Genomic DNA, 24,220 nt, shown 5'->3' on the forward strand with positions numbered 1-24,220 from the left:
CTAAGCCTGATAAATAGCTTCGGTGAAGTAGCTGGATATAAAATTAACTCAAGCAAGTCAATGGCCTTTCTGTACACAAAGGATAAACAGGCAGAGAAGGAAATTAGGGAAACAACATGCTGCAGATTATACCACATGTTTTTGGTATAGAACATACATATTCAACATGCAGAAACTGAAAAATGAATCTATACTGGCTTTCTTCAGGATGGAAAGTGCTATGTGCTACAAATTCATTCTTGTTCACAGCAAGCAACCAACCATACTTCCAAGTACAATGAGCCAAAGGGTACAAATATGGAATGAGTTAAGTTAAACAAGTGCTTCTAAATTTATTTCATGTAAGAGAAGCATCATTTTAGCATCAGTGAAACAGTCAATACTGAGCTGTAACCATCTTTGAGCAAGTGGCTTTGAAAGGTAAGTTTCAAAATTTAAGAGCAAAGTGCTCACAAATGCTGTCATCGGGACATGAAATGGCTTCTGTACAAATGGCTTCACAGCACCCATAGATGGGTAATGTAAAGCATAAATCTGTGTTCGATTATTTATGGGGTGTGTTTCATAGAACCGTACACTTCTTGGGAATCTATATGCAATCAACAGTTGCTAGGAAGAAGTGATACAGTGGCACAGCCTGATTTAAGTTAAAAAAATAATGCTGTAATCAGGATCACTAACAAAAATCAATAGACCAATAAACAAAAACAAAAGTAGGTAAGGCTTTCATGTTAGGAGAGCATGATAAAAGTGCATATTTTAAAATGAGGAATATAGAAATATTCCCAAAATATAAATCCCACATTTTTTACAAATAAGTTAAAATTAAATTGTATGTGAAAATTATACATAATTTACTTTTTAAAAAAACGGAAGAATGACACAACTGTTTTACTAATTTTTGATACATGTGTGTCAAATATGAATCATAAAACATCATTACAGTAGTAATAAAAAACTGAATAAGGCTCACAAGTATGAATAAGGCTTATTCATTAGTTAGTATTGATATATCAATATTATTTCCTGAACTTAGGTAAACACTTCAGCATATGATAAAGATCAAAACAAAATTCTGTACACAACTACTTTAAACTTTTATGTTTACTGCTCAATTTTGGGAGAGGCCTTCATCCAGTCTGGCATCAAAGTACTAATAGTCCTACATAATGATCAAAAAGAGGTTGTAAGTATATACCATTACACCCTTAAGTTTAACAAGCTATAATCTAATTAAACTATTCCATTTAAATAGTCTCAGGAAAAAAAAAAACACAGAAATAATGTCAAATACAAACATACAAAAAAATGCAGTTGCTTAGGAATTCAGACTTGTTAAATGGTATACTTTTAAATATTGCTACTATGTGCCTGTGTGGGGGATTGTGAACATGAGTCTAAGTTCCCAGAGAGGAGAGATATTGTATCTTGCAACTGTAGCTGCAGTTTCAGGCAAAGTGGAACTTAATCTATACAAGTAGTAATTACTCTGAATTGCTTAGATATCTCTCTAGCCCAAAGAATAAAATTGAAAAATACTCAACTCTCAAAAATCTTAACTTTATTTGAGGGAGGTTGTGAGGAGATGGATTCTTGCAAGTTCAATTTCAACCTGAACTAGATTGCAATGTGTCCCAGGCTATATTTTAAACAAGATTGTTTAAGTCCAAAAATATTTGAACCAATACAGACTTTGCAGAAAAAATAGTATGGAATATTAATAAGAAAATATAACAGTACTTCATGCTTGTATACTCTAGAAATAATTCCTAATCCATTTACTCATAATCAAATGATAGTAAGGATTTCACCATTTTAGAAATTCAATGGAGACTACTGGATAAAGATCTGAAAATGAATTTCATATACCAACATATTGACTTGATGTTATCAAACATTATACTAGTGAAATATATGGAATGCACAGGTACGAAATCATTTAGTTACAAAGAGAAAGACATACCTTGAGGTTGTAAATGAAGACTCAATTTAAAGCAATCTAGTCTCTAATCTAGTAAGTGTGATGCAAATAAAAGTAAAAGTGAATTTTTCCAACTTGACAAGTATTTGTAATCATCAACTCTGAGGAAAAAATTGACTACATACAGTGAATATTCTGAAAAATAAGAGAAAATAGTCTGAACTATATAGAACAGATAAAAATAGAAAGAAAACAGACATAACGCAAATTTTGTGTTCTAATATGCTTGAATTTGAGAAGTAATACTATTATTAAAATACGCATTATTAAATATTCTAGCACATTAATAATGAGGAAAAGGAGAGGGCAAAGTATCTGATGAAAAACTAGGGAGATAACACAAATAAGTATGATATGACCAAAAAGATGCTTACAAAAGAAAAACACAAAACTATGACATAAGAGAGAGAATATTTTGTATTTAATGCATAATTTATATACAACTTAGTAATAAAACAGAGAGTAGAAAACACAGTATTTTATCTGACATACATGATGACCTGCTTATAGACTTATTTACAAATGTACTTATGAATAACAAATAATTAGCATGGAAACTCAAACAATGAGCAGAAATGAACAGCATGATGATTTGATAATAAATAAATAAATAAATACATACATACATACGTACATACATATATAAATACACAAATGAGAGGAATGTTGACTAAAATTCCTTTAGTTTCAATGGCCATATTCATTAATCCTGCTAAGTCTACATTTAATCAAATGTAGACTTGATATACCTAGCCAATGTAGTTCAAAGTAATAGAATTTTGACACATAACTGTAATATTATCATCTCAACCCATAATCAGCTGCTCTTATAATATTTATAAATAAAATACAATAAAATGTACCAGAAAACCCCAAAACTTTGGCATGCACTATAAAAGTAAATCTTCACACAATACAGTCCTAACAGTACCTGGTATATTTCTAAAAATGTTACCACTCAAGTCAGACTATGCTACATATTACTTAAACCCTTTGAAAAATAGAAAAATCAATTGAAAAAAATTCTACAACTAACTTCAAAAGTACCATGAAATACACTTCATACTTATGACAACACTGAGACGATTCCAAAGTCAATTCAATCATACAGTTCTTCTCCATGTAGTAATATCTCCACTTCTTGGGTTAATGCAAAAGCAGCAATGAGAAAATCTTTATAAAAGTAATTGTCTTCAAATCAACATTCCAGTCTCTATCTAATTAGTTGAGTTCTATTATGATTCCTGAAAGTGTTCATGAAAAATATTCAACTTTTCAGATCATTATAGTGGCTGTAGAACCAACGGCTATTCAATTCGGCAACCACCTGAGAGAACACAGGAAGAAAACCACAACTATTATTTCATTATCAAAGAGCACCATTTATGCATTTTTATTATAAAAATATAATATTTTTAATGACACGAGATTATTATCTCATTTATTCAAAATGATTTTACTTATAGAGGTAATTTATAATATTACTCTTTAATGTTCTGATTTGGGCTGTCAGTTTTCTGTTTTGTTTAGTTATTTTAATTTTTTCATTGTATACAGTAATTATCCTTGCTACTTTGACAAAAAAAAAAAAACACTTTCAAGCTATACTTATGGATTATATCTTGATCCTATTTTTCCCCACTCATTATCCCTATGATCATTCTCTAACTTCTGGCTAAGGATATAAAGTGACCACCAGCATCATGCTCCTGGTGCCATGCTCTCCCGTAAGATTCTCGAGTGCCATTAAACTTTGAAGCCAAATAAATACACATTGCTTGGGTCAAGTTTTTAAATAATTATTTATTACTTTAATTATGTGTCTTTGCTTGTGCATATGTTTGATACTCAGGAGTTACAATGCATGGATGCTAGGAACGAAAATTGGGGACTGTGCACAAAAAATACTCACTAACTACTATCTCTAGAACTTTGTTAATCTTGTGTTTGCTTTGTTGTACTGTTAGATTTTTGAAGATTTTCTTTTATGTATGGGAGTACTCTATGGCTTTCTTCAGACACATAAGAAGAGAGTATCAGATCCCATAACAGATTGTTGTGAGCCACCCTGGGATTGCTGTGAATTGAACTCAGGACCATTGGAAGAGCAGTAAATTATCTTACCGCTGAGCCATCTTCTTTCCAGCCCTGTTAATGCATTTTTTTTTAACCAAGAAATAGGTGAAGTAACTATTGGAATATAGGAATATATTAAGACAATTTACTAAAGGATAACATGTATCCATGTATTGAATCATTATTTTATTATGATGAAAGTTCTGAAAATATTGCTAGCTGGTACTTTTTAGGAAAGAACAAATGCGTCAATTCCTGCAACTGCATAGTTCAGGAATGAGGATGTATCTCTCTAGTCCCAGTGTATGAGACTGGTAGGCAATGCTATCAGAAGTTTACATTTATCCTCAACCACATAGGGTATTTGATGATAGCCTACTACACCTTTCAAAAATTTTTAAAAATAATAAACTGATTCAAACTACAGTTGTAGTTTCTTTATGGAACTCTTGGTTTAGTATATGGGAGGCGCAAGTTCCACACCAGTCACAAAGAAATTAATTTAACTCAGAAAATTAGAATGCATGGGAATGTTTCAAATTGTATTTCCTTTCTTAACCTAATGGGGGAAAAAAAAGTCAAATCCTTTCTTACCTCTAGTTTTCAGGAATGTAAATTTTCTCAGCAGTTTGCAGGTTCGGACTAGTCATCATGAGCACCTGAAAAAATAAAGTACCCAATATAGAGTAGGATGTATATGAAAAAAATGAGAATTAGCCTGGTCTTGAAAAAAAAATTATATTTAATACCAAACACTTCTATCCATTTTCTGTTTGTTATGTGTATGTGTACCCTCATAGAGCAGAGGTTTCAGATTCTACAAAGATAGATGTGATTAGGTGTGGAAATCCTAACATAAGTCCTCTGAAAATGTAGTGTATGTTGTAAATTTAGCTTTGACCCTAGCATCTTACTTTACATTCAAGTGCATGTACCTGTACATGGGACAGGTGTCTGAGGCAAGATGTACCCTGGAGCTGTAGTTGTAGGAAGCAACTGATAGATGGGAACAGATCTAAGGTCATTAATAAATACAGTTGGTGTGCATAACAGCTAAATTATCTTCTTGAACACTCCAAGTTTTATTTAAATTATGTCACTATTTAAAGTGTCCGTTGGTACATTTGAAAGGAGTATGTATGTATGTATGTATGTATGTATCTCTCTATCTATCTACATCTACATCTGCATCTGCATCTGCATCTGCATCTGCATCTGCATCTGCATCTGCATCTGCATCTGCATCTGCATCTGCATCTGCATCTACATCTACATCTACATCTACATCTATATCTATATCTATATCTATATCTATATCTATATCTATATGAATATATACTGGAAATCCCTCAGGCAAATCAAACACATCCAACAAAGTAAGCACAATCCTGTTATTTAGTTATATAATTTATATATTAACAGGCTGGGCAGTGGTGGAACATGTCTTTAATCCCAGCACTTGGAAGACAGGGGCAGGCAGATTTCGGGGTTCGAGGTCAGCCTGGTCTAGAGTGAGTTCCAGAACAGCCAGGGATATACAAAAAGACCATGTCTCAAAACAAAACAAAACAAAACAAAACAAAACAAAACAAAACAAAACAAAACAAAACCAAAAAGTAATTTGGATGATTGGAAAAGTGGTTCGGCCTGTTTCTGATCCTGAGTTATATTCTAAGAAAATTGTAGTAGACAACTTGCAACTCATCCTAAATGTGACATAACAAAAACATAAGATACAGCATGATATATTCATAAGTATGACTGACATTACCAATATTTATTCCTGAATACTTTTTCGTTTCTATGTGTGATATTTTGAACAGGAATTGTCACGTAGATTCATGTGTTGTATGTTCAGTTCATAGGAAATGACATTATTAGGACATGTGGCCTGTTTGCAGGGGCAGGTTTTGAGGTATCCTATACTAAAGCAATGCCCAGCAGGGCAGCACTCCTTGCTGCCTACTGATCAAGATGTAGAATTCTCAGCTCCTCAAACACCATATCTGCCAGAACAATGCCATGTTCCCCATTATGAGAAAAAATGAACTAATTTTCTAAAACTGTAAGACAGCACCAATTATTCCCCTTTATAAGAATACTCACATTCATGGTGTCTCTTCACAACATTAAATCCTAGCTAAAACATTATATTTCACTCATGTGTCACTAATACTTACCAGAACTTTTATCTTCTCTTTTCCATTAGTTAATGCACTACTCTCTGCTGAAGCAGAAGACTCTGGAGATACGAACACTCCTCACAAATTGTTTGAAAAACCTTTATACAGAGTTGGATAGGCAGTCCAGCACTACCATGATGTCCTGGCACAAAATGTCTCTTTAATATCTTCTTCTTGTTTTTATGCTTATTTGCAAATACCCTCATAAAGTACAAAGACAGGCAAATGGCATCTTCTTTCTATTTACAAGTGTTAAAATTTTAACATTCTTCCTGAACATGTTTTCTGTTTACATAAACTGTTCATCAAGATGGTCCCATGTGGCAATTTCCAAGCATGTATAGTTTAATTAACTTGCACAAATCTTCAATTATTACTGTAAAATAATACATATTATGATACAAAAGTATTAACTTCCTAATGACACAAAATATGCATAATCAGGAATTTCTTATCTATTTTAGTATGAACTAAAGTATGTCTACAAGAAGGCAACTTGTTTCTTTTTTTTAATTTATAATACAACACCCCACTTCTAGAGAACATATCACTGTTAAATTACATTCACCTTAAGCTGCAATCCTTATGTTCATTTCGTAGATCTGGTATTTGACTATCTTATTGTCCAACAAAAAAATCAAATTACGTTTGAGAATCACAAATGATGAAATATTAGTAGATAACCTAAAATTTCAACAAAAATACATATTCTTACAATTCCTCTTGTGTTGAAGGGATGTGTTCAGCTTTTCTTTGTTTTCACACTTTCTTTTGACACAAGGCCTAGTGAGCCCAGGCTGTCCACAAACTGAGTGTGGAGCTGTGTATAATCTTGAAAGGTGCTAGGATAAATGTTACTTATCAATCCTAACTCTGATTTTAATTTCTCTTGATTGCTTTTAATGTGATACAGGCTGTTTTTTCGTACAGTACACTAGGTACTTATTTTTAATAATACTAGATGAAAATATACAAAATTTTAAAATTGCTTAAAGATATAAAAACACATAAAAACATTTAGAAAAGTTACAGGATATGTATTTACCACAAATTGAATTTAGCCATAACATTGAGATTGCAGAATTAACTGAATTATAAATAAAATACTATCTTTATAAGTTGTAAACCAGAATATAAATCAAAATCCACAATATAAACATAATTAAAAAGTATTTAATCTATATACTATGATAACTTAGATATGTGAATGCAATCACTGCAGGTAAAAGTAAATAAGTGTGCCAATGGTAAATCGTGGAGTAACAATGATTTTGAAAATTTTTCTAATTATCATAAAATTTATAAATAGTTTTTCAACAGTTTATCTATCTTGAGGATAAAATGCACCTAATTTTTTCTTGTAATTTTGCTTCATGTAAACAGTATAGAAAAACTGGCTTATTCTTCTCTACATGAGAAACTATTCATAAACAGGTTTTTTTTTATTTTTTTTATTTTTATTTTTTTTTGGTTTTTCGAGACAGGGTTTCTCTGTGTAGCCCTTGCTGTCCTGGAACTCACTTTGTGGACCAGGCTGGCCTCGAACTCAAGAAATCCGCCTGCCTCTGCCTCCCGAGTACTGGGATTAAAGACGTGCGCCACCACTGCCCGGCCATAAAGAGTTTTATACTTGATATTTTAATAGTATTTATCTATTCAATCGTAAAAGAATTTACTGGTATAATTTAATTAATGTTAGGTCACAATGAAATATTTACAGGCTTATATTCTGTTAAGAATGCATCTGTAAAAAAAGATATTTCAAATTGGCATAAATATATGTATATATTTACAGTATGTCTTGAATTCTGTCATGTACCGTAAATATAATACTGTAGTAACTCAATCACAAATGTAGATGGAACTCATCCAAGACATATTTCCTATAATGCCTAAATAGAAATGTTTAGATAATGACCTTTTATTACTACAACCACATGACTATAATGTATGCCATTATAAACAGTCTTGTATGTCCAATAAGCCTTACACTAAGGTTAATGAAATTTTTCCAGGAGATGCGTAGCCAGTGTTGAACTTAAAATACTTTTTCTCATTCTTCTATGCTATTTATTAACAAGTAACAAACAAGATAAATTTTAAAAAATCACACTCAAAAAATTTTAAAAAGGATGAAAGCTGATACTGATTTATTTACAAAATTATACCCTGTGACACTCTATACATCTAGAAATACTAGATGATAAAATTTTGTATTTGACTATTATTTACAAAGTTGTCTTGAATATTGTCATGCAATAAGGGAACACATACAAAATTTTATATGTGTTCCAAGAGGTAGTACAAAATCTTCATGAATGTTGATTATTAAAAAAAAAAAAAAATTAATCATTAGCCTCATTAAGTCTCAGAAAGCCAACTGAATACCCAATGTATCATTCTTTTTTTTTTTTTTTAAATGTGTAATTCAAATGACAAAACAGTCAACTGTTCTGAGAATAAATATATAGTGTTTATAAATTGCTCCTCTGGGATTCAAACAAATACGAAAAATTCTGAGCTCCATGATCGCTTTATAAACTCTCAATGTGTCATCTTCATTGTAAAAGACAATGAGTTACAATATATTTATAATTTTAAAAATCACGAGTCTCAATATTTCTGCAACTACTAGATGATTGGTATAAAAGCCTTACGAATTAGAAAGTTCCATGTTTGCCATGTATCAGATGACTACAAAGCATGTAATTCTGATATATCTTGATAATTTGGAAAAATAAATTATATCATACATTTTAGTGACTAGAAAAATAAAATGAAACTTCATGTCATTTATATAGCATACATACTTTTCAGAAAACAGTGACCCTATAATTCTTGTACTTGAATTATACTCAGAAATAACTACCTTGATGCCATTAAAGAATATACAGACACTATACATATATATATATATATATATATATATATATATATATATATACACATATANATATGTATGTATGTATATAAAGAAAGAGAGAGATCTTTTAACAAAACGCTCAGGTACTTTAGCTTTTGCTGTCACACCACCACAATGAGCCTTACATAAATGTCAAGTAACATTTAACAGCAAAAATAAACATGTCTTTTCATACAGAACACTTAAAACCTGAAAACTGGCCAAATGTTTTTAAATACAGCTATCCATAAATACAAGAAATATAATGTATTAACATGTTCTCTATTAAGCAAGTTTTTTTAAACAAAGTCACTACACACAGTTCAAACATTTTACTCATTAAACATATAGAGTAATGTCATGTGTTTTATGGCAGTTGAAGGTACTTTTGTTTCTACAAAGATAGGAACTCTATAATTTTTCAGTTATCAATGCTTTCAGGTCTGATTTAAAATAAATACATGCAAAAACAAGCTAAGAGTTAGACTGATAAATGGACTTGACTAAATTGGCAATTTCAAAGTATGATCCAGCAATTCTAATTTATAAAATAATACCTTTCCTCTGCTTAGCAGTTCCTAATTTAACCCTTAACAGAGAAATGTTGCTGCATCATACTACTTAAGAATCCATATAATATATTCTGTTGATCAACAAAGTTCTAATCTTTTATTTCAGTGTCCAACTCCAATTTAAAATATAAATTTTTTTCTGTGATATAAATAACTGTATATTTGTATATAAAATAAATCTGAAAATAAAGTGTGACCAGAAATTTCTTATTCAATATAAATGCTTTTGTATCTTTTAGATATGCATTAGCATATTAAGGGTATAGTGTGTTAACATCGAATTCACTCACAATATTTATTGACTTCTTATTGGAGTAAAACTATGTGAAGTTGTCACATAGATCACCCCTTACAAATGGTTTTATGTCATGAATTTTCTTTACTTGCCATAAAACAAGAAAGTCTAGAAATTCCAGAACAAGCATTCTAGTAATTTTGTAATTTGTTTGTCTAGAAATTTCATTATCTTTAAGTATCTTGCAAAACACAATCCATTACTTTTCTTCACAAGATTAAATTAACATGGTGCACTAAAGGGTATGTAGGTCAATGTTACGCTATACAACAGTAGATGTCATAACAGGATGTATTTTGTAATTGTATCATGACAAAAAAAAAACTTCTCTTATATAAATTAACTTAAGATTCTCTCAAGAACCAAGAATTCTATTTATAAATAATGCTGAACAAAACTCCATAGTAACAAAGGTTAAAATATAATAATAAAAACTGTTCCTTGAAAGAAAGCCACACTAACCAGGTAAGATTATAATACTACAAGGATTCAACTTTTATTTCTTCATATCAAGAAAATGCCAAACTGCTCACTTTCTTCTTTCTTGCTCTCTTGTTTACTTGCTCTTCCCTTCCCCTCTCCATTCCTGCTCCCCCCCACCCTCTCCACATGTTCATAGCCTGGTTGGAGGAGAAGTAATAGATTCTTTTCTCCTCCACCCACTCTGCTTCTACCACCCTCTTACTTCCCCTCTTTATGCCCTGAATTAAACTCTATTACTTTCCAAAAAAAAAAAAAAAGAAAGAAAAAGAAAAACAGAAAGAAAGAAAATGCAACCCATAAAACTGGAATGACTTCTCAAATGTACTTAAAATGGTGATTTTTACTATTTATATTTAATACACATTATAGCCCCTTGTTTAACACTATTCTTAACTATTCAAACATTGACATGTCTCCCATAAATTTTATAAAATCATTTACCAAGTACATTATAGAAATTTCCCCTGTGATTAATTATAATAAGATCATTCAATTTAAAACACGTTAACCTAACAAATAGGTCAAAGTCTAACTGATTTTTACTAATTAACCAAAACGTAAAGTCCTACAAAAGTATGTTTCTAGCTTATCTCTGAACCATGTAAGATATTATAATCATCATTTCACATGTTTCACTAGATTATGTCAATAAAGTTATTATATATTTAAAATAAAGCTATATCACAGCAATAAATTTGCCATAACCAACAGATTAAGAATTGTTTTAAAATTATATAGGAAAATAAATCTATTGCTGTGTATGCATGTAGATATGCAAAGATCCAGAAGTAAGTATTACAAAGGCAGAAGGATACCACACAACAAGCAATCACTACAGCAGTAGCTAATATACAAAGCTCAGGAAAACTCACACTTCAGAGGAACAAAATCAAATTGGTATGCAGATTATCCTGACACCACCCAACCAAGTGTTTGAAAACAGGAATAGTAAGTGATCTCACTAGCAAAAAATTAAACAAAATTTACCAAATATTTCTCATATTCAGTAGTGGCAATTAACAGAGTGACTACTCCATCAATGCTCTATGATAAGAAAGATAGATTAACCTCTCTGGATTATCCTCAGCATTTGGACAAAACATAAAATTCCTATCTTACAAAAAAAAAAAAATCAATGAACAATACAGTCAAAATGACTAGGAACATGCTCAGAGAACTATCACACAGGGTACATTTTGGGTAACTGAGCGATACCCTAACTTTCAAGTTCTTTATTTCTAGAATTTATTATATGGAAAGGAAGGTGAAAAAGTTATGGTGTTTGAAACACAAAGGCACTTTACAAAAATAAAATGAAATAGGTTTAAAACCAATGTTGCTATATTGGAAAAATCTACAGCTCCAGTCTCCTTGAAAAAAATCTTGTTTCATATTCCAAGAACTTAAGTTGTTACCTAAGTTCTTAAACTGACACTTTGGCTAGACTTCAGAGTAATCATTTTGAGCATCATTTCATCATGCTCAGTAAACATAGCTCATCATAAGTCCAGCCAAAGTCCTTCAGAAGGGACTTTTTAAAAACTGTAAAAATGGAAAATGGTATATGGTTACATGGTACTGATATAGTAGGAACATGAGTTTGAGAGGCCTGTGTTAGAGAAAATACTCACGATTTAGGGGAACACTTTCATTACAAAGCTATTGCTTCACATAAAACTATGAGCTAGATTAACAGCTTAAAAATATGCAGTTTAGTTGTAAAATATGTCCTTTGGAGTTGTGCAGGGGGTGGGGGACACACAGATACACACTAATGAACGAGTGAATGAATGAAAAAATAGGTGTGTGGCGGTGAGCCTATAAAATAAGCACTTGCAGCATCCAGGCAGGAATATTGTGAATGGGATGCCAGTGTGACTCAGTTACATAATAAGACCCAGTGTCAAAAGGCAAAACAAAGAAACAAAAACCCAAACAAAACAAAACAATGAAACCAAACAGATCCACACAGCCGGACTTGTCAGTTTGATCCTAAGAAAGAAACTATATACAATGCCCTAGGGTTTAAACCTCAGCATAAAAAAATAGCCAATTTAACAAAGCAAACAATCTACCCTGTGGTATTTTTACCCACCTTGAAAAGTGATTCATTTAACACCCTTATGTCTAACTGAACATTTTGATGATTACAAAACTTTTCAAATGTGCTCTTAACAAATTACTATTTTTAAAAGATATGGATATCATTAATTATGCATGCCATTAATCCCACATCTCTGTAATTTCCACTGTCATTTTTAAACTACTACAGATATCGCAACAGCAACAATCCACTAGAGTCAGTATGACTGTTCTATAGGTAAATATACATAATCCTTTATCTGAAAAACTAAGTTTACTGATTCCAAGAACCATTCTTCTTTTTGCTTCTTAACTACTTTCTTAAACATCTTAGCAAATGGTTCTCTAACACTCCCTAATTAACTTACTTTGCTTATCAGATCGATCCTAGTTCCTACTACCTTTCTCTTTTAAGTAAAAATATCCCATTTAAGCTTGTAAAGATTCTCTACTCCAATAAAATTGATGGCATTTGTGTTATACCTATTAAACAACGATAACTAAAATATTCCTACCAATACACTGTAAATGTCAATGACAAGGTTTAAAAAAAAGTCACAGCACAAAGGCAGTGAAATATTTAAGCACTGAAAGAATTGTCAGCTAAATAATCAGAATATGGATGCAGCTACCAACTAGTCATGGGTTCTTAGTATTATATACCAAGAATGTATATAATACCTAAAATTTATTTTCTAAAATTAAAAAGACTTTCTAAAATAAGGAAGAACTGCTATATAGTCAGCTAATAATTCTACAGTGACACTGGCTAATCAAATGTAGCCACCAAAAGAACAGCTTGACATACTCACCACATTCCAAATGTACATGCTCCATAAACATTACCCTTTTCTCCTGATTGATATACCTTACAAATCTAGAAAGGTGCTCTCCATTTTTTTTCATGAGTTGGGAACGCCATTTTATGAGGATCCATGTCACCAGGCCTTGTGATCCAAGGACATTTCATTTTTGCTTTCAACAAATATAAAATGCAAGAAAAGCCCACACATTACTTTTAAATAGTTATATAAAAGATATTACAGAAAATAGAAAATGGCACAACTCCATTTTTTTCTGAGGATGCAATGTTCTCACTTCAAAACTGATTATTTGCTTTCCTTTTCTATGAGGGCCTGGAAATAACAATCTTATCACAGCATCCCAAGGGCTGTGACTACAAGTATGTACCACTAGAGTGAGGCACATTGACCAGATTTCAGTCACTGTAAGCTCAATTTTTGAAATCATTATATTCAGACAAGGTCCTATATCATCATAAATCCAGTCAAGGTCTCCATAAAATGTTCTTATTTTTCAACAAAAGATTACATTACCTTGGATGGTTTATGTTTCTGTCTTAAACTGCGATATTAGGATTTACAGCTTTGTTATAATACTACAGGGTGGTGGTCAAGTCATGAAACTTCATAACATTCATTGAAAATTTCTTTCTTCAGTCATGAACTAAATTGACAGAAGGACAACACATGAGACTAAAATAATATGAATACAGATATAACATATTTCAGAATTGGATACTGATCTACAAAAAGCAGGCTTTAATACATTTTATAAAATTCATGTTCTGATGACACATATAAAGAAAAAGAATGAACAGCTTCTTTGAAAGGTGATAAAAGAAATAAGAAGCAATTTCAAAATTTTAACTGAATGAACCTGTTTAAATCAGTAGATAACAGAAGCAAGTCTGTAAAATATTAGACAATTATTTCATTGTATCTTATAACTTGTGCAATTCACTTCCACCACCAATATCCTACTATACATAATAGTCTCTAGGAAACCAGTTTCCAATACATAAACAGACAATCTTTCAAAAATTAAGCTATAATAATTAATGACTAAAAAGTGGAAAATCTTTATTTTCCAAGTAATCCTCAAAATTCTGACGTTCAGACAGGGTTTCATTATATAGCCTTGAAACTACTGATCTCCTTGCCTCAATTTCCAGTATGCACCAATGCAATTGGTTTGTTTTTTTGGAATCAAACACACCTTCATACATGCTAGGCTGAACTATCCTACATACAAAAACTCGTTCCAATGTGTGTTTGTGTCATATTGTTTCTATAATAAGCTTCTTCATGCTCTGGTAAAGAAAGATAAATGATGTCAAATTATTTAAGGGTTCATAAAAAATAACTATGCATATTAAGAAATCAGAGAGCTAATATCAAACTGTTTTAGGACGCATGTGCTCATCTATATATTAGAATTAGGATGAAGTAGGGCATGATAGAAATAGCTGTAATACTAGAACTTAGTATATTGAGGCAGAAGGATGAGAGTGCAGTCATCTTTGCCCATAAGGGAAATGTGAGGTAAGGCTAGGCTATATGAGACCTTGCATCAAATTCCCCTAAAATGGAAACTGAAAGATGTCTCATCAAAAGATCTTCCATAGACATTTATAGACTGGCATGCTGATGTAAATTCTAACTTGTAAAAATTCTTAAGAAAAGTGTTTTTAATCATCTATAATCCATAGTTTAGACTGATATTTACACTAGCAAAACAATGTTCATTTCACAACTCACCTCTGAGTGGTCACTTTTAGCTCAAGAATAAGATCATAGATTTTCTTCAAATTTGTAGTCATCACTCACATCCAAATATCAGAGCCTCCTGTTTACCAACCTCCAGAATATGGGAGGGAGGGTTAATTAGCAACTCCTAGACATGAAAGAAGCTGCGCAATACCATCACCAGACATACTGACATGGATACTGGAAATTTCATAAGGCCCCACACACATGAAATATCATTCACTTCTGAGAATGAGTATTCTTCAGGAAAAACATTTTATAATTTATTTAATACTAATTAATGAACCTAAACAAATGTATGTACAAACTAAAACCAAAATGGACCCAGTACATGATAAATGTCTGTGTGTGTGCGTGTGCATGCATGGAATGCATGCGTATGTGTGTATATGGATGTATGTATATTTGTAAACATAGGATAGACTGCTAAGTAATAGAATATGTTTGGAAGATTGGAAAATACCCTGCATTCCATGTTTTAATTCATAAGCAATAATGACATACCAGTGCCATAAATGATGTGAATTTAAATATCTGATTAAGTATCTTCACACACCGTTAAGCGAAACATATTTAATTGACCGGAATGGCTTGTAAATCTTAGCAAATGGATCTTGATTTTTCTTATCTGTAAGGTTTTGAGCCAATGCTTGAAGTCAATGTCAGAAATCAGGAAAATATTTCAACCATCTGATCCTAAGAAACTAGCTTGAGCAAATGTCTTATCTGTGTTTAGTTAATATAAACTTAATATAGTAATCTTTAACAATAATTTCACCACTAAAACACATTTGGTTTCACTCTAACTAACAAAATCAGCAGACAAAGAAAAACCCCAAATGAATTGCTCTATGTATTTATTATCTATAGTTAATGCAGTAAGAGGGGTCAAAAAGCTTGCAGGTACACAATTTCACAAGAAGCATTGTAGGGGAAGAGAAGGGCTGAGATTTATCAACTGTATCTTAGGGTCTTGGTGGGCGCATTCCTGGGGGAGGTGGGCCTAGAAAGGAAAAATTAAAAAAAAATTCCATTAATGTTATTAAGAGCATATAAATACTGAAGGACCTGGATGTCCTAACATAACCACTAACCTCTAATTCCTGGTGGAGGGGGTCTCATTCCTGGAGGAGGCATGCCTATAGGTGTCCCTCGAGCAGGGGGAAGCCCAATGGGTGGGCCCATGGGTGGTCTCATACCAGGTGGAGGAGCCATAATGCCTGAAAATTTGACAAAAATAAGTAAACACTTCATGTCAGCTCAGTAAAGCTGTTACAATTTAGAACAAAACAGTGGTTAAAGAAATGAGCCAACAATGGGAATGAGAAAAGAAGTTTCTTATACTATAAAACCTGAGTGCCACATTAATAACAAATAACCTTTCATTTACAAAATGTCAACCAATCATCAACCAAATGATCTAAAAATGTGACATGGCTGAAAGAGGCACTGCTGTGATAGTGACAAAGCTTGTGGGAGTAAGCGTTATCTGACATGGTTTAAGTTCTTCTCCTTCAGATGAAACTAAGCACAAACAGCTCCTTAGATGGCCAGGAATCTGAGACTAAATTGGCTACAAACCTAGGGGACAACAAATTATTGGCTCTGCTAAAGGAATGTAGCACTAATGACATTCTGCCATACTGTTAGATCAGTGATTTGTGAAGCCATTAGAGAAGCTTCCTCAAATAGATGGAAACAAATACAGAGACCAACATGCAGCAAACGTGCACAGAGACCTTGGAATACTGGGCCTCCTTCAAATCCCTGAACTAAGTCCTCAGGAACCCTACTGAAGAGGAGGAAAGAGTTTTTTTTTTTTTTTTTTTTTTTTTTTTTTTTTTTTTTTTTTTTTTGTATTTCGAGTCCGATTCTATCTGTGTAGCCCAGCTGTCCTGGAACTCACTCTGTAGACCAGGCTGGCCTCGAACTCAGAGATCCGCCTGCCTCTGCCTCCCAAGTGCTGGGATTAAAGGCGTGCACCACCACGCCCGGCTCAAGGAAAGAGATTTTAAGAATCAGTAAAGATGGATGACACCAAAGAAAGAGGTCTGTCTAGCAAGAAGACTGAAGAACAGGTAGTATTTTACCAAGCTTGCACTTGTCTAAGTAACACTGGGTCATCGTGGAAGTGAAAATAAGCTCCCATCCTACCCATTAAGTTATCTCTAGTTGGTAACCACTTGCAAAAAAAAAAAAAAAAGTCTCAATGGATATATCAACACACTTAAAGAGAAGCCCATGCCTATCTGTTGATGGCAAACAATACTATCTCTACAGTATATGTGGAGTTTGTCTCATAATCCTTTGTCTGAACTCCTACTACTTTTTATCTTTTGCTTAAATACTATATTTTCTGTTTTGTTTTTAATGGGTTTCCTATGTGTTAGAGGAATGTGTCTTAGTATATGTTTTGTGGGGTTTTTTTTGGGGGGGGGATACTTTGGCTGTTTCATATTCATTTTGGCCAAATCTGGTTTGCATTCTAATTGAGAATAAAGAAAGTGTGTCAATTTAGGTGAATGGAGAAACAGGAAAAACCTTCATCAGCATATATTTAGAAAGAACACTGTTTTCTCCAGGCAGTGGTGGTGCACACCTTTACTCCCAGTACTCAGGTGGTTGAGGCAGACAGATTTCCATGAGTTTAAAGCCAAACCTTGACTATACAGAGCTCCTAGACAGTCAGGGCTACATAGAAAACCTGTCTCCAAAAAACAAAAACAAAAAGCAAAAACAAACACATCTATTTCAATTCATAAGAAATTAAAAGTAGCCCTGAAATTCAATAGTTCCTAAATTCTTAGCAAGACAATGAGATGATGCCTTTTCCTCCATCAGAGTACTTAAGATGGTATTTCTTCAAGGTTATAGAATCAGAATCCAAATCATTCTATTATTCATCACAAAACCCTTACCTGGAGGTGGGGTTGCTCTGCCTACAGGTGGAGGTGGAGTTCCCCGTCCTGGCGGGTATTGGGTTGGGGCTCCTGCAATGCTAGCAGTAGCAGCAACAGCAGCAGCTGCAACAGTGCCTCTTCCTTGTGGGGTCATGACCTGTGAAGTTATGCCAAGAAGACAAAACACCTTTTTAAGTCTCTTTTTCCAAAAGAAGAGTATTAATACTAAATATGTTCTATTACAAATGTAGTTACTGTGTCTTATTTATCTTATTCTATTTCTTTTAAGTTAACAGAGAATAAATCCAGGGATTTATGCATATTATGCAAATTTATGCAAATGCCCGTTCTGAGTGCTGAGACAACAGTCTGGAACTTTTGTTTTGTTTGTGGGTTTCTGTTTGTTGGTAGGTTGTTTCTTCTGTTGTTTGTTCTTTCTTTGGGACAATGGTCTCTCCATCTAGTATTCCCAGCTATCATGGATTCCTTGAGATGTATCTGCCTCAGCCTTCAGAATGCTGACAGTGAAGGCATGCACTACTACATCTAGATTTAGTCTCATGTTTTTAAATCTTAGCATATTAACATTTTCTAAGCTTGTGATTTTCTTCATTCTGGCATATATAACTGAATATTTAATTACATAAAATCAAAGTTTTTTTTTAAGCTAGCAACTATAAGTCCCTTCCATTTACAGTTGAGTATCACATCTTTTTAGAACATATACAACTTAAATAGTATAGACATAGCTTCATGTTTCCACATTTGATCTTTCTCAGGCTCTACTTATATTTTCTCATTAATAGAAAACATTTTTGTGATTCCTACCTGCTGGGATGGGCCTCCAACTCCTCTGACAGGGCCTGCTAATCCAGCAGGAGCTTGGGGAATAGGTACACCTGCTGGTACTCCTCTGCCAGCTGCTCTTCCAACCCCAGGGCCACCTGCAGCGCCAGCAAGAGGCACACGAGCAATGCCAGTCTAAAACAAAAATGTATATAGCTTACATAGCAGGTTGAGTTTGTTCACAACTTCATTTATTGAAAGACAAATTCTGTAACTAATTTTTATAAAACACCTATCTCCAATCGCATTATATACAAATGAAAGTGATGTTCTAATACAACAAATACTCTTCTGCACCCTTCAGATTTTGAATATATACCCTAAGAGTGTATAATCTTGCATAAACATAAACAGGGCAAACCCTGAACAACTTCTTCCCCAAAAATTTCATTTATACTTCTGTCCTTTATAGATATTTCATTCACTTTACCTTCTAATAAATGTAGCCTGTTGCTATCAGAGGACAAGCATTGCTTTGGTCAAATCAAAATGCATGTGCTTTCTTACTACACTAGAAAAAAGTAAAGTATACAAGTTCAAGGCTAAACTTTAGTGATCTTCCATAAAGATACATGCAAATGTGAGTGGGTGTACAGGTTTTCCAGTGATTGGACAAAACATATTATGTGTTTGATAATTATTGACAGTTGTCCCACAAAACCTTGTGAAAACAGAGTAACCCTAAGGAATAAAAAAAACTCAATTCCTTACCATAACTTAGGGAGTATCCAGTACATAGGTGCATAGGTGGAAGCATAAATAAATCCTTAATTCCTAAGGCTACAGATGAACCATGTACTGGTATTAAGTACTAAGTATATTTTAGTGTTCTTCTACTGTATACCTTAAAATAACAATGTCCTCCACATTATAGATCAACCTTTTGTATATAAATTAAAAATGAAAGTCAAAAACATGCATGCCCTGTTCTGCATCTTCCTTACATCTTTAGGAGGTGGGCCCTCCACAGTCATGGAAACCAAGTTCTCCCCACGTAGCAAGACGAGACCCAAAACCCGTTTTTCTTCACGTTCTGGCTGTTTTGCATTCTTTGGCCTACACATCAGAAGTAAATAAACATTAGTGAAATCATTTTGTAATTCTTATCAAAGGTTTCATTTAAAATTCAATGAAATATTTCCCAAGCAATAGTTTATTTGCCTGTTTATTATGAGGACTTAGTCATGTAAAAATAGTAAAATTAGTTTTCTGTGAATGCTTGAATATTATAAAAATATGCAAAAATTACATTCTTTTGCACAATTTAGATACAGATTACATGACAGGACCTATTTAAATAGGCATAATTTAAGCCTCAATTATAATAAAATGATAAATCTATTAAAAATATAACCAAATAATATTGACATCAGATTTATTTTTGCCAGCATAATATGCATGCAATGCCTATGATGCAATGTAAGGATTTGACAGAATCCTGAGAAAGGGCTAATAGGTAAGAGCAAAACTGACACATTAAAGTGTCTGTATTCACTACAGTCACTCTAAGGTATATTGCTTTAGCTCAAAACTTCCCTCCATCTCCTTCCTACCTCCCACATCCATGACCCCAAACCGACTTACTTGATCTTCCTGAACTCATCACAATCACAGAGGATCAAATTCATATGCTTGTCAAAAGCCTTAAAGGTGCCAATGAAGATTCTCCCATCTTGCAGGATACATCTCATTCTATAGTCAATGTGCTGCAGCATCTTGCTACTCTTACCCACAGTCTGTCAATTAAAAGGGAACATCAATGTTAAGTGTATCTGTAACCCAGTTTTCTAACATTAGCTTATTCATTACCTACATTTATAATCATGTTTCTTCAATAGTTTTTTTTTCAAATGTTTTCCAATTACTGAAATATAAAATTGAATTAGGATCAATATAAATATCTCTACACTTCTCAGAACCTTAAAGTATTATCATATCTAGAAAGATTAATAGAATTTACTCCTAAATTGAAAACCTTTCAACCTAGTATCTTGTTATAGTTGCTATTTCATTCAATGTTCAAGCTTTCCTTCTAGAAGATTACATGAACTTCTAACAGAGCACCTCGTCCTGTGAATTATTTTGTAAACATAAAAAAATTACCTCAACAAATAACTATGAATACTAGCTCAATGAACTTACATTGTTCCATTGGAACCCCAAAAGGCACCCAGATCCATCAGACCCACATCACTATTATTAAAGAAAATTAAATAGGATCAGGGTTACAAGACTGATATTGGACTTCATACACACATAAAGATCATGAGCCCCTATTCTTCATGCCTCCAACACCAAAATGCTGGTTTTAGGCATGAGTCATTATGCTTAAATCTGAGAGTATCATCTTCTCCTTTATAAATCTGTGCCCTTGACTTTCAGAATCACAGTAATCTATAGGACAATTTCTCTTTATCCAACTGTATTTCTGTTAATTGAAAGCTGTTCTTTCCCAATAGGCTGTGCTTGTGATATGCAATTTGATCTCAGAGTCATCTATCTACAAGTTGGTCCCTTAAAAGATTTAGTCGTTGAATAAAAATTACATAATGTATGCATTCCTTGGTACTCTTTCCAAAGCTTTTAACCACCCTATATAGGGTAAGCATAGGTCATCTTTTGATTGATAAGCAGTGAAATAAGCATCCTTCTCTAAAGATAAATCCTTATTTCAAATTTTTTTTACCAAAATAAAAAACTCCATACATTGAGAAAACTATGATGTGGGGTCATTAAATTAGCTATCCAACCCTTTGCTTAATTAAATGTACAACTTACCATGATTGCTGTTCCACAATAGCCGTTGTCAACACTAAAATTTCAAGATCCTTAAAACTTGGGGAAGGGCTATAAATAAAGGTTCGATGCAGGCTATTAACAAACAATGTAAGCTTGACCAAAGTTTCACAAACAGCGGATGGGTCCTGCAGAGGAAAACATACATTTCTACCTCAATCCATGGCTTAAAGATCAACCATTTTCAAACAGTACAACTTCATAAATATCCATGCTCTCTCTCTTGTCCAACAATGAACAGTTCCAGTCCTCCATCGTAATACTACTGCTACCCAACAGATCTCTGACACCCATTGCCACCAGTATTGGGAAGGTTTCTGGGTTTGTTTCTGGGTGTATTTATAGGTCAAATAGCAGTGCTACCTTCCTTTGTGACTAACATGTGATCAGAGTATATGTTTTATGCTTGAGAAATCCACCTCTTGCCACTCAGCAATGATTTACAGATGTCGCCTATAATTTTATGTGTTTTGTCTGCACACTTATCTTTGTATTATGCATGATTTTTGTGCTCAAGGTTAAAAAAAAGGTATCAAATCCCTTAGAATTTAAGTTATAGCTAGTTATGAGGCTCCATGTGAATGCGAGAAAGGGAGTCTTCTACAGAACCCACTGAGACATCTCAAAACATTATTACCAGGTTTTTATACAATTGCTTATAAAATTAGATCCTCTTTCTTGGGAGGAGAACACTTATACTGGCCATCTTCACATTAAATATTTATTTTTATAATATTAGAATATTATATGTGTGTGTGTGTGTGTGTGTGTGTGTGTGTGTGTGTGTGTATGTGTGTGTATAAAACACCCACATTTTTCAGTTCCCAACATTTATCACTATCTCTACTTTTGGCCCCTCTTAAAGTCACGATGGATAACCTTCCTCCACAAATCAATGAGTGTGTCATTGAACAGCACAAATTACAAAAGCTGAAAACTGACATATAGTTACAATAAAAGTATACATAATGCTGAGGAAGAATTCAGTGGCTCTATGGCAGGAACAGTCTTACAGAAAGCTTGAAAACTTTTTAAGTATTAAAAAAATATAAATGTAAAATACAATAAAGGCCTAAGAATATAGCCCGTTCTTAGAGACTGCACGTTAAAGCATAAAAATTTTTCCCTTCCCTACCAAAAACAAAAACAAAAAAGAAAAAAACAAAAAGAAAACCATAACCAACACAACAAAAACTTATATGGTTAAATGCCTATGAGAACTTGGGAGAGGTAAGGCAGGATAAAACAATGCTTAGAATTCAATGCTAGCCTGGAGTACATAGGAAAACGTCTGGATATCTCCAAGCAAAACAAACAGAAAAGCTGCCAGATAGTTAAATGTATCAAAACAAATGTTTAAGACCATAATACTTCATATTATATTTTGGGGGAATTGTAGACTATCTGTATATATAAAATTATCTAGTTATAAAATTAGATGCTCTTTCTTGGAAGGAAAACACTTATACTGACCATCTTCACATTAAATGTATGTATGTATAAAATTTAAAATCTGTTACATTTTGCCAGGAAATGGTGGCAAATGCCTTTAATCTCAACACTCATGAGGCAGAGGTGAAAGGATCTCTATCTATGAGTTCAACACTATCCTCATCTACAGAGCAAGTTCCAAGGCAGCCAAGGTTACATAGAGAAATCCTGTCTCGAAATAAACAAACAAACAAACAAATAAGAAAGAAATCTGCCTGTCACTGAATTGCTATGATAAAAGGCATTTGCTACTATATGCACAGCTATGTCAAACTCCCAAAACTGCTTTTCTTACTCTGAAGTTTAAGTAGCTCTCAGTCTTGGATGAATACTTTTAATTCTTCCTATAGCCTTTTCTTTCTTATCTTCAAGTATCACTAGTAACTCAAAAAACAAATTTCTCTTTTGAGACATATTTCACAAACAAAGGCTAGCAAGCTGTCCTTCCATGTGACATTTTTCCTTGGCGTTTTGTTTTGTTTTTTGAGATAGCCCTGGCAGTTCTGAAACTCAAAGTAAACATAGCTGGCTTCAGAGATCTCACTGCCTCTGCCTTCTTTGTGCTAGCATTAATGGAAAGTATCATCAAGGTCAGCATGATCTTACCATTTCATATCATTAAACAGCCATAATGTTTAGAACTGCCAATGTTAATCCAAGTGAAGTCAAACTCATGGATAATGATGTGTGTGTAAAGGAATGCCTGTATTCCAAAAATGTATTAAAAGTTATTAGCTGGACAGAGGTGGTACACACTTTACTCCTAGTACTCAGGAGGCAGACTGACCTACATTTAAGACCAGCCTAGTCTTCCAAGAAAATTCTATTCTAAGACATCCAGGGCTATACAAAGAATCCCTGGTTAAGAGTAATATTACATACATTTAAAAATATAGCTATTATATAAAGAGGGATATATATATATATATATATATATATATATATATATAGAGAGAGAGAGAGAGAGAGAGAGAGAGAGAGAGAGTTAGCTAACCACAGGATATAAGGGATAAGGTTTAGAATGGCTCAACTTGGAAAGTACC

The 24,220-nt window shown here is 33.1% G+C and overlaps 2 protein-coding genes, 1 long non-coding RNA gene and 2 other non-coding genes across 6 annotated transcripts in view; all 5 read right to left on the minus strand.

Moving 5' to 3' along the window:
• LOC115031512 overlaps nucleotides 1-7,740 on the minus strand; it is a 32,416-nt gene extending 24,676 nt beyond the window's left edge. Inside the window, exons 1-4 of the long non-coding RNA XR_003837152.1 lie at nucleotides 6,238-7,740; nucleotides 4,652-4,716; nucleotides 3,048-3,308; nucleotides 1,964-2,116 (exon numbers count right to left, since the gene is read on the minus strand). This is a non-coding gene — a long non-coding RNA (uncharacterized LOC115031512). The remainder of the gene's footprint in view (nucleotides 1-1,963; nucleotides 2,117-3,047; nucleotides 3,309-4,651; nucleotides 4,717-6,237) is intronic.
• A 4,194-nt stretch (nucleotides 7,741-11,934) lies between these two features.
• LOC115031667 lies at nucleotides 11,935-12,001 on the minus strand. The gene has a single exon (XR_003837332.1). It is a non-coding gene; the product is annotated as a small nucleolar RNA SNORD64 (small nucleolar RNA).
• Nucleotides 12,002-13,789: 1,788 nt separating this feature from the next.
• Nucleotides 13,790-13,859, minus strand: LOC115031675. Its single transcript, XR_003837339.1, has one exon. It is a non-coding gene; the product is annotated as a small nucleolar RNA SNORD107 (small nucleolar RNA).
• Nucleotides 13,860-14,076: 217 nt separating this feature from the next.
• Nucleotides 14,077-24,220, minus strand: part of Snrpn (small nuclear ribonucleoprotein polypeptide N) — a 111,946-nt gene continuing 101,802 nt past the window's right edge. For both annotated transcript variants that reach the window (XM_021166813.2, XM_021166812.2), the window contains 7 exons: nucleotides 21,669-21,814; nucleotides 20,475-20,626; nucleotides 19,835-19,946; nucleotides 18,873-19,025; nucleotides 18,063-18,201; nucleotides 16,239-16,364; nucleotides 14,077-16,147 (listed from right to left, as the gene is read on the minus strand). In XM_021166813.2, coding sequence (XP_021022472.1) covers nucleotides 16,110-16,147; nucleotides 16,239-16,364; nucleotides 18,063-18,201; nucleotides 18,873-19,025; nucleotides 19,835-19,946; nucleotides 20,475-20,626; nucleotides 21,669-21,671 — 723 coding nt within the window. In that variant the 5' untranslated portion in view covers nucleotides 21,672-21,814 and the 3' untranslated portion in view covers nucleotides 14,077-16,109. The remainder of the gene's footprint in view (nucleotides 16,148-16,238; nucleotides 16,365-18,062; nucleotides 18,202-18,872; nucleotides 19,026-19,834; nucleotides 19,947-20,474; nucleotides 20,627-21,668; nucleotides 21,815-24,220) is intronic.
• The window catches only part of Snurf (SNRPN upstream reading frame), a 16,055-nt gene continuing 13,503 nt past the window's right edge, over nucleotides 21,669-24,220 (minus strand). The window contains exon 4 of the mRNA XM_021166814.2: nucleotides 21,669-21,814. The gene's annotated coding sequence lies outside the window, so the exon portion shown is untranslated. The remainder of the gene's footprint in view (nucleotides 21,815-24,220) is intronic.

The sequence above is a fragment of the Mus caroli genome, chromosome 7 (genome assembly GCF_900094665.2).
Source record: "Mus caroli chromosome 7, CAROLI_EIJ_v1.1, whole genome shotgun sequence".
In the NCBI taxonomy this organism is placed as follows: Eukaryota; Metazoa; Chordata; class Mammalia; order Rodentia; family Muridae; genus Mus; species Mus caroli.